Below are 14,376 nucleotides of genomic sequence, written 5' to 3' on the forward strand. Positions count from 1 at the left end.
ACCTCTGTGGGCCTTTTCGGGATGACAGGCGCCCAAGACTGGGCATGCAGCCCAATTCTTACGATCCCCGATTGGAAGTTGCGTCGAAATATCGCTAGCCTTTGTTTTGGAACTATCCCAAAAGCGCCTCAAGCCATAAATTCTCACACCGACGGCGTTTTCTCTCACGTTCCTGGTTTTCCCATCACGAAGCGCCCAGAAATATGAATATTTTTTCTCAGGAACGGCTCGATAGAAGTCCAAGATTTTGACGGGATCAACATGAGCTAATCAAAAGGAGTCGATTGGCATATTTTTCATGATTTTATCTAATATATTCGGCTTACGCCAAAAATTTGAGGGTATTTTCCAGTAATTCGCCTTTTCTGGGCGATCGGCTCGTCAGAATTGGACAAGCACGGTATCATTCGAAAGGGTTTTCAAGCCGGAATGTATTCCGCGCAAGTCCGGAGCACAATAAAAAAACTTTTTATTTTAGCGGACTTTGACTGTCCTCAACTGTACCTGCTCGAAAATATATATTGGCCCTGTGCGCTTCGTCTTAGCGTCTCCTCGTCGTACGACGCCTCTGAAGGAACTCTTCTTCGTTTTCTTTTTCTTTAACGCAATAACAAGCAATCAAGCGACATATTGTTCCAGGCTTCTGAAACTATACAGAACAACGTATGTTTTCGGCTCGTCCATGTCCCCTTGGTAATGCCAGGACCGCGAGTCTCAGATGCAAATGCTATTATAGACTGACTGCTCCAAATACTCTTCCTCCACGTACTTGACACCCAGAATCGTGTCATGTTCACAGCCAGACAGTGGCGGCGACCCAAGCCCAAGGACGGCTTCTTCTCGGTTCTGGGCGTCACTGACTGCTCGGACCAACCCCTCGGTTCGATATCTCCCGTTTCCGTTGACTCAGACATTGCAGGTTTCGCCTGAATATCTGAGCAGCAGCATGGGAGCGATGTTTCTATGCGTGAAAAGCTACTCACACACTGTAATGCTGTTGGCAACGTCTCGGCTGGAGAATGCCTTGTGGTTTGTGACCACGTCGGGATGCGCGCTTGGTGATCACCCCGGCATGGGCAACCTTTCAGCTCGGTGTCGCCTGAGCGACCAGGTGGTCAAAACTATGTGCCCGTGCTGTAGCTCAAAGTTCCTAACGGCCGAGGCTTGTGCAGCGGCATGGTGTGGGCTGGTTCGCACATAATTTTCCCGAATCAAACTTTGACGGCGTCCAATGGAAAGCGCAAAGGTCGAGACAGCATTGCGACTGCTTCCCATATATCAATTACAGTATGTAACTGGTTGGGATGGCTCTTGAGCTCGACATGTCCTGTACCCCTAGCTCCTGTGCTAGTACACCCCTGTTCGTGCTCTCCAGTGCAGTGAGAATGGAGTCGGGAAGCTGCTCGCAATGCACATGTCTTTGCAGAAAGTGCACACAGTCAGAGTTTTAGCCATGGGCAGCGTCGCTTGGGTATCAAACGGTTCCCCAACAGCCGGGCGGGTCACCCCGCACGACTAAGGATCCCGAGCCGGGCGTACACGATCAGAATGGGCGCCCATCTAATCTCGCCTCTTGAAAAGGTACACTCCCCATCGCTCTCTCCTTGCTGCAGCCCACCGTCGTGTCACTCTCAAACATGGATATTTCGTAGGATTTTACTTCTACTGCTGACACCCGGGGCGTCACCTAACGCATGTTGCACGTCCAGGTCAATCCTGCAAGGTGGTTACCAGCACCCTCTGTCGCGCTCATGGCAAGCCCAACGCCAGCTCACGAAAGAGATGCTGATGTATCCTATATTCATCACCGACGATCCTGATGCCAGCGATATCATCGCTTCACTGCCGAATCAACGTCGCTGGGGGATCAACAAACTCCAGGGATTCCTCGATCCGCTTATACGGAAAGGTCTGCGCAGTGTGATCCTGTTCGGCGTGCCTTTGAAGTGTGTCAAGGTATGTCTGGGCCTCGACGAACCTCCCACCGCATCTCATTACCGTAGGATGAAAGGGGGACACCAGCGGACGACACCGAGGGACCGGTGATTTCAGCCATCCGCCTCCTACGGGATCTCTATCCCTCGCTTTACATCGCGTGTGACGTTTGCCTATGCGAGTACACCTCACACGGACACTGCGGGGTCCTCCGCACCGATGGCACCATTGAGCCCGAGCCTTCCGTCGCACGCATCGCCGAAGTCGCGTTAAACTACGCCAAGGCCGGCGCCCACTGCGTAGCCCCCAGCGACATGATGGACGGGCGAATCAAAGCCATCAAGCGCGCGCTGATTGATGGCGGTTATGGGAACAGATGTACATTGATGAGCTATTCAGCGAAGTTTGCCAGCGGGCTGTATGGCCCATTCAGAGACGCGGCTGGAAGTGCGCCTTCGTTCGGTGATAGGAAGTGCTATCAATTGCCTCCGGCTGCAAAAGGTCTTGCCTGCCGCGCCATTGTAAATGATGTACTGCTCCCATTCACGTACTCAAGCTGACGTTCACATCTAGCAACGCGACGTAGGCGAAGGAGCTGATATCATAATGGTCAAGCCCGCCTTGCCGTACCTCGATATCATCTCCCATGCGTCAAGGCTCGCCCCTGACCACCCCCTCGCCTGCTATCAGGTCTCAGGGGAGTTTGCGATGGTTCACGCGGGGGCTAATGCAGGCGTATACGAGCTCAGAACTATGGCATTCGAGACCGTTGAGAGTATGATCAGAGCAGGTCAGTCGACCGTCCTACTCGTTCTTACAAAGCTTAACCATCATGGCTAAGGCGCAACGCTGATTCTGACATACTTCACACCCGAGTTCCTCGACTGGTTGGAGGTGTAATCAATTCGTCTTCCGGCAATATTGTCTAGCGTTGCTAAATTTATCATAATCAACACCGCGCCGTTATGTAGGTTCACAGTGTCGCAATCGCTAACGAAGAAAGAAGATAGTACATATTAGATGCCCATATTAGCAAGGCCGTCAGTGAAGTGACTTTCGCGCCCGCTCCTCATTTGCGTCAACTCAAACAACCTGCGACATATACTTACACTGGATGAAGTTATACAAACATTCCAGAAAATCCTGACTTGAACATCCCGACCCGTGATAGGGTTGAGAAGAGTCAACTTTACGTCGCAGGTTCCTTCTGCAAGTTTACCGACGGTGTCTCCTTAATATCCACTTACTCCCTTGGAGGCCCTGCCGTGGTCGAGTCGCTGCCCCAGGGCCGCGAGGAAACATATCGAGGCACCAGGATTCTGAGGGACGAGTTGCGCTGACGACTTGTCAAATGTAATCCATGCCAATAGCGACGCCTCTCCTTCCCATTGATGCTCGATGCCGACGTAGTATTCTATTGATATTGAACCGTTAGGCCGCGAGCCTTGTGCCGTACGCTACTTGCAACTACCGTTCGTTCGTTCGTTCGTTGTAAACGAGCGATAAGGACAGGGACTAGACTGTCCATGTACTAATATTTCTGCCCAACTTCTATGGAAATATTCAATGTACATCGGTCAGACTACGTGAGACTTCCCTAATAAATTATAAAGCGCAATGCTGAGTGCGCCTGATAGAAAGGTAAGAGAGTTAAGTAATCAAGACCCTCGAGACTGCACCAAGTCGCCTAGAGGTCGACGTCGCATAATGTTTTGTCGTCGTCTTCTTGTTGCTGCTTTCGCTGAGCATTCTTCTTCTTGATGTTACTATTCCGGGTCGAATTGGAAAGAAGCTTCACAAATCACTTATCAGTAACACAGCAGAGCGTCGTTGAGCTGAGATCCAGCCGACCTTAACATTAGCATGCAGAGCTTCATTGTTTCTTCGATGATTGATGGCGTGCTCCCGTAGCTCTCTGTTTCCTTGTAGCCACCGAGAGACGAGGCTCCTAGAACTCAATCGGTTCTCCAGAAGTACCTGATCTTCCTGATACCTATAAAGTATTCCATGGGGCTAAGAAGTAGGCGCAGTGGTAGGGTGGGGTAACACACCTTTGCAGCACTTCTTGGACTCCTTCAACAACAGTAGGCTCGCATTTCAGGTATACGAGCAATTCTACCAGGTGAAGGGCCGAGTCCTGGAAAGCTTTCGATTGGAGTAAGATATCTGCGGTGCTCTCCATGAGTCTAAGCATTTTGCTCCTTCGGGCTTTCTGTAGCTCCACCTCAGCTGCATCCATCAGTGCTAAGAAAAAAATCCGCATGAGGTTGAGTTGTAGAGGCAGCAGTTGGCGAAAGTCTCGTACCAATTGTTTTATCCGAGCGCAGACTCAAGGAAGAGGTTTCCCGTGTTAGCGGCACCCCGTCGAAGTTTATAGTGTTCCAGATATTATTATAATGCGCTGAGTGGTCTCGATTGATAGAATTGTCAATGTTGCGCGTGTTAGATGTGCCTATCATCGACCCGGTCACAGAACTGTGAATTGGCATGTAGGCGATGTAGGGTAGGGTAGGATTCACAAGTCCAGCTCGGTCGTGGGCGATAGTTGCAACCGCCAAGTTCAAGGCCCCTTTATGCGGGGGTTGACGCTGCTCCTATCTGAATGGATACCGGCATGAAGTCCTGATAATGATTATGTGCTCCATGTAGAACAATGGGAGCTTTGTAGTAAGATTTCGACATGTCACAGCGTGCACAATCGGGACCCACAACCGTGGGAAATTCATTTCTAGGAAGGACTCACTGAACAACAATTAACAATTATCTCGTACGTCTCCGTTGTTTGTATTCTCTGTTACCCCGCTGCACTGGCAGTCAGCAATGTCCGACTCTCATTTGCTCTCTCAAACTGCGAATCTCTCAACTGATGTTCCAGCTTTCTCGCGTGGCACTAAACTTGAAGGTCGCTTGAGCACATTGGAACTCTTCTGGAGAGATCATTATGACTGGCTTCTTGAAAAAGGGTACCAGCTGCGCTCAAGATACAGACCGGACTGGAAGCCATCCTGGGAAGGGACGGGCAAGTTACGGTTCAACTACTCCGATAACGTTCACCCTACGGTACGTTCGTCAAGTTGTCACATAGCAAAGGATGTTCTCTAACCTCTTGATGTAGCACGGTAGTGTCTTGGACGCAGAGCGCTCTTCCGATGGCGAGCTACTCATGCTCAAACGCATTTCAAAATCTCTGCACCCTTTTGAGGTTGAGATTGGTCAGCTCTTTTCGGCGAAGCCACTGGCGGACAACCCTCAAAACCATTGCGTTCCAATATACGAGGCCTTACAGACACCTGATGATGATAATCAATACATCCTGGTCATGCCTCTGTTACGGTCATTTGATCACCCCCGATTTGACACCCTTGGAGAAGCAGTGGAATTCTTTCGGCAAATATTTCAGGTATCTATCGTCCGTTGCTTTTTGTCGCAGTTAGCTTGACAGAATGTCTAGGGGTTACAGTTTATGCACCAGCATCATGTTGCTCATCGGTAATACAGTGTTTCGCCACGTTCTAAATTACTTCTGATCCATGGCTTAGAGATGCCACGAAATTAAACGTCATGATGGACGCAAGGCCGCTCTATCCTGAACGATATCACCCCTTCATGCCGTGGCGTACACTTGACTTGAGTAGACATGCCAGTCATTACACGCGTACTCAAAAGCCGGTGAAGTATTATTTGACCGATTTCGGTTTATCCCGACGATACAAACCCGAGGATCGACCCCCACTTGAAGATATCATCGAGGGCGGGGACAAAAGTGTACCCGAATTCTCTACTTCAGACGCCTGTGACCCGTTTCCCTCCGACGTTTATACAATCGGGAACTTAGTTAAGACATGCTTCATAGAGGTACGTTCGTCTACCGTGCACACTTGCCTCTCTTCTGATGTCACATAGGGTGTTGAGTTGGACAGCGTTGGCCAGGGCTTCGAGTTCATGAAGCCGCTTGTTGCTGACATGACACAAGAAGATCCTTCAAAACGCCCGACTATGGACGAGGTTGTGACGAGGTTCGAGCAGATTCGGAAGGGGTTGAGCCCATGGAAGCTTCGATCCCGAGTAGTCAAGAAAAGGGATTCTTACGTCGATGGAGTCTTTCATGGCATCCGCCACTGGCGACGACGTCTGGTCTTTATGATACAAAACGTCCCGCCGTTACCCACCCCGTAGTTATTCGTGCTAGTCTGTGCCTGCTCATCTACATCTGCCTTGCTCTTGGTCTAATTGCATAAGTATTTATATTTGTACAGTGATTCCTTGGTTGGGTCAGCGATGACGCAGCCCGCATTAGGTCTATATGCAAGTGATAGTAGATGATCTGGTATATCACAAATGTGCACTGTCTAGGGGAGCGGATCAAGGTTATCGGGCTCCTTGTACGAGCTTCACCAGATCTGTCCCCCCAGGAATCTGGAACTCAGAAACACCACTACTCATCATGACGCCCTTTTGCTTTAGCAACCGACCTTGGGCCCGAACAGCAGTCTGCATCCGTTTCTCTGCGTCGCCGCTGTGATCGATTTCCCACTTCGTCGGTTTGGCCTGGGTACCGATCTTTGCCGCTTGTTTAGAAGGAGACGGAGCAGACTTGGACTTAGACGCGCTATTATTCTTGCTCTTGTTTGTTTTCCCGGCGACTGCATTCGGTGCATCACGCAGAGCGAATGATTTGGCTAAATGCCCGAGATGAAGATGTCGGATGTGGAAGATATGTTTTTCGTTCGTGGGATGCGTTGAGTAAGCCCTCATATGAGACAGATATGCCTTTCTCGCGAGCTCGCCATGCTGTGCGGAAACGTGTCAAAAGTGTAGGGTATCGGTGGATAAACAACATACCTCTTTCCGTCGCAAAACCCAGCGTTCGAACGCAAGTTGGACCTCCGTTGCTCTGTCTTCATACTCTTTGCTCTTGCCTCCAAAGCCGTCTCTTAGGACATTCTCAACTGAGATTGGGGTGATACGGATGGACTTGTTCTCGCTTTCTTCGGTGGTTCCATGCATCTTTGTGACCACCCACTTCGCCCACTCAGCTTCACTTGGAGAAACGATACTCCAGGCTTCACCACCCTTCCCTGCACGAGCAGTTCGACCTACTCGATGGACATACTCCGTGGCTCCTCCTTCGGTCGGCAGGTCATATTGAACGACGGCACGAACTAGGGGAAGATCAAGACCACGAGAAGCAACTGATGTGCACAGCAGGATGGACGACGTCACATTCTGACCTTTGCCGACCGCCGAAAATGCTCGCAGAGAGGCAAGTCGAGTGGGAGTTGGCAAGGAACCGTGCAATCGATAGATAGAAGCGTCTGGCAACAGAGGAGACTGAAGTGAAACCTTCTCCTTCCTAGGTTTGGCCTCCTCATCACCAGATTCATCGTCATCATCAGATTCGCCGTCGCTTTGCTCGTTATTGCTCTCGTTCATTGCGGTACCTCCTAATATTTGCCAGTGAAAATCAACTGAGTCGGTGCAGCTGAGGAACACTATGATTTTAGACTCCCCGGGCCGTTTGGACGACTTGGAAAGGAGGAAACGGAGAAGGGCAACAAGAGCGACAAGGCGCAATTTCAGAGGCACGACAACGTATTTCTGCGACAGCTGTGATGGAGGAGTGAACTTCTCGGTCGTAGGAACGGCACCAACGGCGTCGAGAGCGCCTTCTACAGGCATATCCGCCTCCGTTGCCTTTATTACGATAGGTCTCGTCAATGTTGTGCCCGCCAGTTTTTGAACGTCTTCACGGATGGTCGCTGAACAAAGTACGGTCCTTCTCTGTCGACTCCAATCCCACCCTCCGACTTCCGTACTCTTACCTTCCTCCACTGCCTGCTTCGCCAGATTCCTACGGCCATCCAACCCTCGAACAATGCCCGTGATAGTCTCCTCGAACCCTAAGTCCATGAGACGATCTGCTTCATCGAGAACAAGCCATCGACATTTCTCTACGTTGAAAGTTGAGGTATTTTGTAGGTGATCCAAGAGCCTGCCAGGCGTAGCGACTACAATCGGTAGCCCTTTGCGTATTCGAGCTTTCTCATGTGTGCGAGTAGCACCGCCGGTTAGAAGTCCAGAAACGAGCCAGCGAGTCAGTCTTGCTGATGATGGGGTAGAGTCAGCTGCCGACTCCTCCTCAGGTCGTAGGCGCAATTTCAAGAGGGCTTCGAGGACGTCATGAATCTGCTTCGCCAGTTCACGGGTAGGTGCAATGATGATGGCAAGGGTTCCAATTGATCGGTCAATATATGAATTTGTGCTCAGTGGCAGCAGATCCTGCAGAATGGGAAGGAGGAAGGATAGTGTTTTTCCGGAACCAGTTTGAGACTGTATAAATACATCTCGATCTACGTTTTCAGGAGAGGGAAGCAAGAAGGGGGGCAAAGCAGCCTTTTGAATTGAAGTTGGCTTCAATATGTTCATCTTGGAGGAAAGATGGGTAACGAGGAGAGGGTCGAGTCCGAGGCCAGCAAATGTAGAAGAATCGGCCAGGGGAGCATTGCTGGGTGCTGCAGTCTGCTTCCCTTTGGGTCCACCGGCAACTGGTGCTTCGACTTTAGGGTTTGAGGTGAACAAGGAAGATATGAACTGGGCAGGGGCACGCGACTGCGTCGAAGTCGATTTCGACGGTACCGAGTCCTTTCGGATTTCTTTTTGAGATTCTGGAATATGTCGGGGACGCTTCGCAGGTCGTGATTCGACCGCATGTGCCGGTGTCTCGTCTACATCGTTATCGGACGGCCGTATTTTCCGCTTCGACACTCGTTTTGCTTTCAATCTATAAAATAAATAATGTCAGAAGTAGTATCCAGGATTTGTACTTGACACCGCGCACCGATCTGTCCAGCGACCACCCTTTCTTGCGTGGGATGACCTGGCAGTGTTGGCAGTGTCGTGTCCCACGTCGACGTTGAGCACCAAGTCATCGTCCATCCTTTCAGACAACTGGCAGTAAATCAATGGCGGATGAAATTCATGACCTCAATTTCCCACGGCGCTTCTTCAAATATTGGAGGTGCCACGTCCAACCTAAACTCTGTACCTTTCTTTCCTTTCTACCATGTTCAGCCGTCTCTCTCTCGCATTCATCCTTGTCGTTGCGGCCATATTCTGCGCACAGTCCGTAGAGGCTGCCAAGGGCCCAAAAATCACCAATAAGGTGTACTTTGACCTTAAGCATGGGGACAAGGACCTCGGTCGAGGTAAGTAATCCGTTGCTACCAGTATACCTTCGTGACTAAATGTGGTACAGTTGTTATGGGTCTCTACGGCGGTGTGAGTAACTTCAAGCGTATTGTCTAGCTATGGGCTCAAGCTCGATCCAGACCGTTCCCAAAACTGTTGAGAACTTCCGCGCTCTTGCTACCGGTAAGAACAAGGATGGTGAAGAACTCGGCTTCGGGTACAAGGGCTCCAAGTTCCACCGTGTTATTAAGGATTTCATGTAAGCGTGGTCAAATCGAACCCCTACCTTGTATTCACATACCCCAGGATTCAAGGTGGTGACTTCAGTAAGTACTAAGACGTGTCTGTATGTACTTCATGACGAATCTTCGAATAGCTCGCGGTGACGGCACCGGCGGAAAGGTCCGTTCATTATTGACCGAATCCACATCTTTACTGATTTCCCCTTAGTCAATCTATGGCGACAAATTCCCTGACGAGAACTTGTTAGTCCTTAGCGGCAAATATAATGGGATACTTTCTGACATATGAAACAGCAAACTCCGCCACACCGGTCCTGGTACACTTTCGATGGCTAACGCTGGAAAGGATACCAACGGTAGGTACCTTATTCTTGAATCCGTATAGTCAAGCTAACAAACCTCATAGGCTCTCAATTTGTGCGTACTCACTGATTATTTGGTTTGACTCTTTCTTATTTGCCCAAAGTTCATCTGCACCGTCGTCACAAGCTGGCTTGATGGACGCCATGTAAGTTTATCGCCCCGTCTCTCTGGACCACTAGTTAACGTGATGCATGGTGGAATAGGTCGTTTTCGGAAAGGTCATCGAGGGTATGGATATCGTCCACCAAGTTGGTGCGTATTCTCTCATAATATAATCAAAGTATGTGTGTTAACCACCGGCTATTCATGTAGAAAATGTGGCCAAAGGTGCTATGGACCGACCTGTTGAGGATGTTGTCATCGTCGACTCTGGCGAGGTGAGCCTCCGTTGCGAACGCCAGAGAATTCGCATTAATCAAACGGTCGTCATTTCCAGATCCCGTTGGAGAAAGATGCCGAAGGCAATGAGGTACCTCTTCACGCTGAGCTATAATCGGCGATTATTTATCATAAGAGCTATCTGTGAATAAAATACCATTCTGTTTGCTTGCTAGGAGCACACTGGGGACATTCAGACTTCTACAAAAGCGGCGGAACCAGCACAGAAGGAGACTGCCGATGAGACGCACGTCGTTAAGACCGACGTCGCCGCCCCAGTGATCACCAAACCCGCTACTAACATTGTCACTGAGGAGCCGGTTACCACCCCCGAGGTCGACGAGGACGCTTTCACCTTCGGCAACTTTTTCTTTGTTGCAGTATTTTTGGCTGCAGGGGCAGGTTTGTTCGTCTACCTAGGCGGTTTGCGCTGGTTGCAAAGGCTCCGCGGCGGGGAAGACGTCAAGTACAACCGTGTTGGAGACGACGACGTGGAGAAGTAAGAGCAATCCATGCTGCCCAACACGCACCATTTATTCATATAAGAATCTATAGACGCATGGCATAATTGAACTTCTGTGTATAATTATTGCACCTTCGGTATAGATGTTCGAACTTGTTATACAGACATAATGCAAGTAAGTAGATATAGCAAAGACAATAACAAAACGCGATACAATAAGAGTCTGGGGGTATATATTGCTTCTGAGCCATTCGTGCGTGTGTCCGGTCTGCCAGTGCACACGTTGAGTCGTCGTACTATCCAAAACAGGGAAATAACGTACGGTAGGCCATTCTTGTCAGAATAGGACGTGCAAGTGTCGTTGGAGTTGCCCTGAAGTCAACATGGTGAGCGATTTGAATGAACGGCTAGGAAGCAGCGACGGACAGTAGGTTCCGCAGGACAACAAACGCTCTCTGGACCTTGGTTAGCCACACTGCCTAGAGCTGCCTGATTCCTCGAGCCCGGCCAATTCTCGTTGCATGGGACTACCTGGTAGCTTGTATTCCAAACACCGAAATCCTGATATCACTGTTATTGGCGCGGACGCGGCATCAGTTCCTGGGATTAACTTACTGTGTAGCCGTAGAAGGCTTCATTGGAAGGAAAGAAATCGTCTGGGATTGAGCTTGAAGGGAATGCGAGGTCGAAATTGAGTGACAGGCCGGCCCTATATGGTCGTATGAGCGTTGTTTACACAGACGGTTGAGATTCGACCTCACTTGTTCGGCTTGTTGGTCGTTGCGGAGCACCAGTCTCCACCCAAGGGGCATAGATCTGTTATTTTGACCGTGATGCTCTTCGACTCGGTGGGATAGAATGGGGGGTCGGACAGAAAGGTATTTAGTAGTGTGAGCTTGAAGCATCTGCCGCAGCCTGGGCCTGAGGTGAACACCCAGTCAGCATCGAAAATAAAAGATCGTAACTTGAGTACTGCGTACCATACGCAGCGCTGCTCCCAAAGGCCATCTGCGATAACGCAGCGGTTGGGTAGTGCGTACTAGAAGGAGTGCAGCCGCATGCGGCGACATAGTCTCGGGGCAAGGTATAGTGGGTCATCGTTGCGAAACCGTTGGCCGGGTAGTCGATCCATTGCGCCGAAGTCACAACGCCTAGAATAAGCAAGAAATAGATGGGCATCATAGGTCCGTGGATATTTTGAGTAGCTTTTGGCATAGTTGTGCTGCCGAGGTCGTAGTGGGCATTGTCAGCGTGGTGGTCACCGTCGTTGCACCACCGAAATTGATTGAGCGTGGAAGTAAGTGTTGTGCTAAAAATAGCGCTTCGGACACGTGACTTACTGTCGTTCACCCACTGCCACCGTTTGCTTCATTACTTGACCGTTGCTGAACTGGCCAATGCAATGAAGTTCCTGTATCCAGCATCGAATAGCGTTTCTGGCCTTTCCCACTCACAACTTGCCCTCAAAATAGCACGACACTCCCCCTGCACGAGCTGCTCCTCTTGCTATGGCCTCCGTCCTCCTCCAGGTACCGAAGTTCTGCCGGACGATCAGCAAGCAGTTCAAACAACATTGGTTGATCAGTACGGCTCGGACGATGAAGACGACATGCAGCTACCTTACCTGGAATACTGCGGTTGCGGTCACTTCTCGTCAGTCCATGGTGCAAACGAGCTTGAACTCGGTTCTGAGGAGTTTGCACGGAGAGGCCGAGTTGCTATTCGATTAGATGAACTCCTTCAGGTTTGGTCTCGTGCACTACTAGTTAATTAGCATATGCATGACTTATGCTTTCCAGGTGCGGTCTCATATGCTGTCTTTACATTTGGACATCTAAGCCAATAAGTTGGTAGGATGTAGGCAAGCTGACCGACTTCGACTACGTCGATACGGATATAACTTCGCTGCGGAAACAAATGCAACTGCCGGTCTCACTACTCAGCCCAACGATGGCTACCTTCAGTATTTCTCAGAGTATGTCTTGCATTCAATTCTTTGTTGACTCACTCACCGACGGAACACTAGAAAAATCATCTAGCAATCCTAGTTCACCGGCCTCTTCGGTGCTGAGTGAAGTACCCCCATTTAAGAAGCGGAGGATATCTATCTCGTCTCTGAGCGACGATGATGACGATGATGACGATGAAGAAGAGGAACGGCCGTTGGCTGCTCGCGTGAAGCCATCCCATAGAAGTGGCAAGAAGGGGCCAGGTTATAAATCAAAGCCCCATCCAGCCTCCAAGAAGCACGCCAAGTCTAATGGCTCTGCAAAGACCAACGGTCACTCAGCAGCCACAGTTAAAGTTGAAGAACCGATGGATGAAGCTCAGTTAAATCGTTTAGTAACTGGAGTTCCAGTTGATACCGGTCAACCATCAGCTGGTGGCGTAAGCACTCCTTCGTAGCGGCAACGGACGGTTGAACTCATAATTTGCTAGCTTTCCTCGAAACCCGAGAAGCTCGTCAATGTAGAACTTCGGAAGGGTGTAATCCAGGTTACTGCCGTGAAGAATGACAAACAACCAAGGTCAATGGTAATATTGACCGGTCTGAAGACACTTTTCCAAAAGCAGCTCCCCAAGATGCCTCGAGAATATATAGCTCGGCTCGTCTATGATTCAAATTCAAAAGCGCTTGCTATCGTCAAACGTGGCTACAAGGTCGTTGGTGGCATCTGCTTCCGTCCATTCCCGCATCGCGGGTTCGCCGAAATTGTGTTCTTCGCAACCGCTTCTGTGGATCAAGTGAAGGTATGGCCTATCCTGCACATTTTTCTGCCCATCTGACAACTATGCTATAGGGTTATGGTGGTATGCTGATGGATCATTTCAAAGCTCACATCAAGCAAACGTATCCGGGCATGATGCATTTTCTGACATACGCCGACAATTATGCCGTCGGGTACTTTGAGAAGCAAGGTTTCTCAAAGGACATTACTCTTGATAGATCGGTTTGGGCCGGGTACATCAAGGACTACGAAGGCGGAACGATCATGCAGTGTACCATGTTGCCGAAGGTTGACTACCTGAACAAAGTCGAATTAATCACGCAGCAAACGGAAGCCATCATGTCGAAGATCCGTGAAGTGTCGAAATCGCACATCGTGTATCCAGGCCTTCCTCAGTTTCAAAATGGCAATCCTGGAGGCATAGTCGTCAACCCAATGGATGTTCCGGGACTCAGTTGGTAAAATGTACTTTTGTTAGATATTGAGAGCTGATCAATTCCTTAGGAGAGAGTGGGTGGAATCCTATGATGGCCACTTCGTGAGTATTTCAGACTACTGTCGTGTCTCGTACCGAACGGCTCTCATGATCGTTCGTCCTTCCAGTGTAAGAGGAATTCCGAAAAGTATGGAACACAGTCAAATGGAACGGCTGCTTAGAGACTTAAAAGGTCCGCAAAACTACCCCCTCATACAATCGTGTCTAAAAGGCTTGTAGGGCACTCAAACGCCTGGCCGTTTATGCAACCTGTTAATGAGGAAGAGGTGCCGGATTATTATGAAGTCATTAAGCAACCTATGGGTATGTCTCGTCTTGCACCTCGCCTTAACTTATCGCGAATTATCCTGCATCAGACTTTCGGACGATGGAGCACAAACTTGACACTAATCAATATCAGTCGCTGGCTCAATTTGTGGACGATGCAATGCTCATATTCAAAAATTGCCAGCAATACAACCCAGAAGAGACCGTGTACCATAAGAGCGCCGTTAGATTGGAGAAGTATCTGAAGGAGTTGTTAACGAGCAAGATGAAAAGGGAGGACTAATATCTACTATGTATACAGTATAATGTATTTGC

General features: G+C 49.6%; 7 protein-coding genes across 7 annotated transcripts; 4 read left to right on the forward strand and 3 right to left on the reverse strand.

Annotated features, from left to right (window-relative positions):
• Window positions 1-1,637: 1,637 nt before the first annotated feature.
• Window positions 1,638-2,835, forward strand: HEM2 (Aminolevulinate dehydratase; the record flags this gene model as incomplete). Its single annotated transcript, XM_036776958.1, has 5 exons — window positions 1,638-1,648; window positions 1,710-1,956; window positions 2,004-2,456; window positions 2,509-2,725; window positions 2,777-2,835. The coding sequence occupies 5 exons, from the start codon at window positions 1,638-1,640 to the stop codon at window positions 2,833-2,835; spliced, it is 987 nt and encodes a 328-aa protein (XP_036630578.1).
• Window positions 2,836-3,622: 787 nt separating this feature from the next.
• Window positions 3,623-4,424, reverse strand: PC9H_007428 (uncharacterized protein; the record flags this gene model as incomplete). Its single annotated transcript, XM_036776959.1, has 4 exons — window positions 3,623-3,727; window positions 3,787-3,928; window positions 3,987-4,179; window positions 4,241-4,424. 4 exons carry the CDS (start codon window positions 4,422-4,424, stop codon window positions 3,623-3,625), a joined length of 624 nt encoding a protein of 207 aa, XP_036630579.1.
• A 331-nt stretch (window positions 4,425-4,755) lies between these two features.
• On the forward strand, window positions 4,756-6,111 carry PC9H_007429 (uncharacterized protein; the record flags this gene model as incomplete). Its single annotated transcript, XM_036776960.1, has 5 exons — window positions 4,756-4,995; window positions 5,051-5,335; window positions 5,387-5,424; window positions 5,475-5,790; window positions 5,839-6,111. The coding sequence occupies 5 exons, from the start codon at window positions 4,756-4,758 to the stop codon at window positions 6,109-6,111; spliced, it is 1,152 nt and encodes a 383-aa protein (XP_036630580.1).
• A 192-nt stretch (window positions 6,112-6,303) lies between these two features.
• On the reverse strand, window positions 6,304-8,871 carry DBP7 (ATP-dependent RNA helicase dbp7; the record flags this gene model as incomplete). The annotated part of the gene is made up of 3 exons (XM_036776961.1): window positions 6,304-6,726; window positions 6,778-8,716; window positions 8,774-8,871. The coding sequence occupies 3 exons, from the start codon at window positions 8,869-8,871 to the stop codon at window positions 6,304-6,306; spliced, it is 2,460 nt and encodes an 819-aa protein (XP_036630581.1).
• A 127-nt stretch (window positions 8,872-8,998) lies between these two features.
• Window positions 8,999-10,609, forward strand: CPR2 (Peptidyl-prolyl cis-trans isomerase B; the record flags this gene model as incomplete). The annotated part of the gene is made up of 13 exons (XM_036776962.1): window positions 8,999-9,140; window positions 9,191-9,213; window positions 9,264-9,382; window positions 9,430-9,449; window positions 9,500-9,525; window positions 9,574-9,608; window positions 9,660-9,721; window positions 9,772-9,782; window positions 9,832-9,873; window positions 9,932-9,980; window positions 10,041-10,105; window positions 10,165-10,197; window positions 10,283-10,609. The coding sequence occupies 13 exons, from the start codon at window positions 8,999-9,001 to the stop codon at window positions 10,607-10,609; spliced, it is 954 nt and encodes a 317-aa protein (XP_036630582.1).
• Window positions 10,610-10,725: 116 nt separating this feature from the next.
• PC9H_007432 (uncharacterized protein) lies at window positions 10,726-11,784 on the reverse strand (the record flags this gene model as incomplete). The annotated part of the gene is made up of 6 exons (XM_036776963.1): window positions 10,726-10,837; window positions 10,892-10,941; window positions 10,996-11,130; window positions 11,185-11,278; window positions 11,331-11,490; window positions 11,550-11,784. The coding sequence occupies 6 exons, from the start codon at window positions 11,782-11,784 to the stop codon at window positions 10,726-10,728; spliced, it is 786 nt and encodes a 261-aa protein (XP_036630583.1).
• A 187-nt stretch (window positions 11,785-11,971) lies between these two features.
• On the forward strand, window positions 11,972-14,344 carry GCN5 (histone acetyltransferase; the record flags this gene model as incomplete). Its single annotated transcript, XM_036776964.1, has 8 exons — window positions 11,972-12,313; window positions 12,424-12,957; window positions 13,009-13,320; window positions 13,371-13,752; window positions 13,803-13,836; window positions 13,902-13,966; window positions 14,014-14,097; window positions 14,151-14,344. The coding sequence occupies 8 exons, from the start codon at window positions 11,972-11,974 to the stop codon at window positions 14,342-14,344; spliced, it is 1,947 nt and encodes a 648-aa protein (XP_036630584.1).
• Between the last annotated feature and the right edge of the window lie 32 nt (window positions 14,345-14,376).

Source organism: Pleurotus ostreatus (assembly GCF_014466165.1).
Source record: "Pleurotus ostreatus strain PC9 chromosome Unknown scaffold_5, whole genome shotgun sequence".
Taxonomy (NCBI): Eukaryota; Fungi; Basidiomycota; class Agaricomycetes; order Agaricales; family Pleurotaceae; genus Pleurotus; species Pleurotus ostreatus.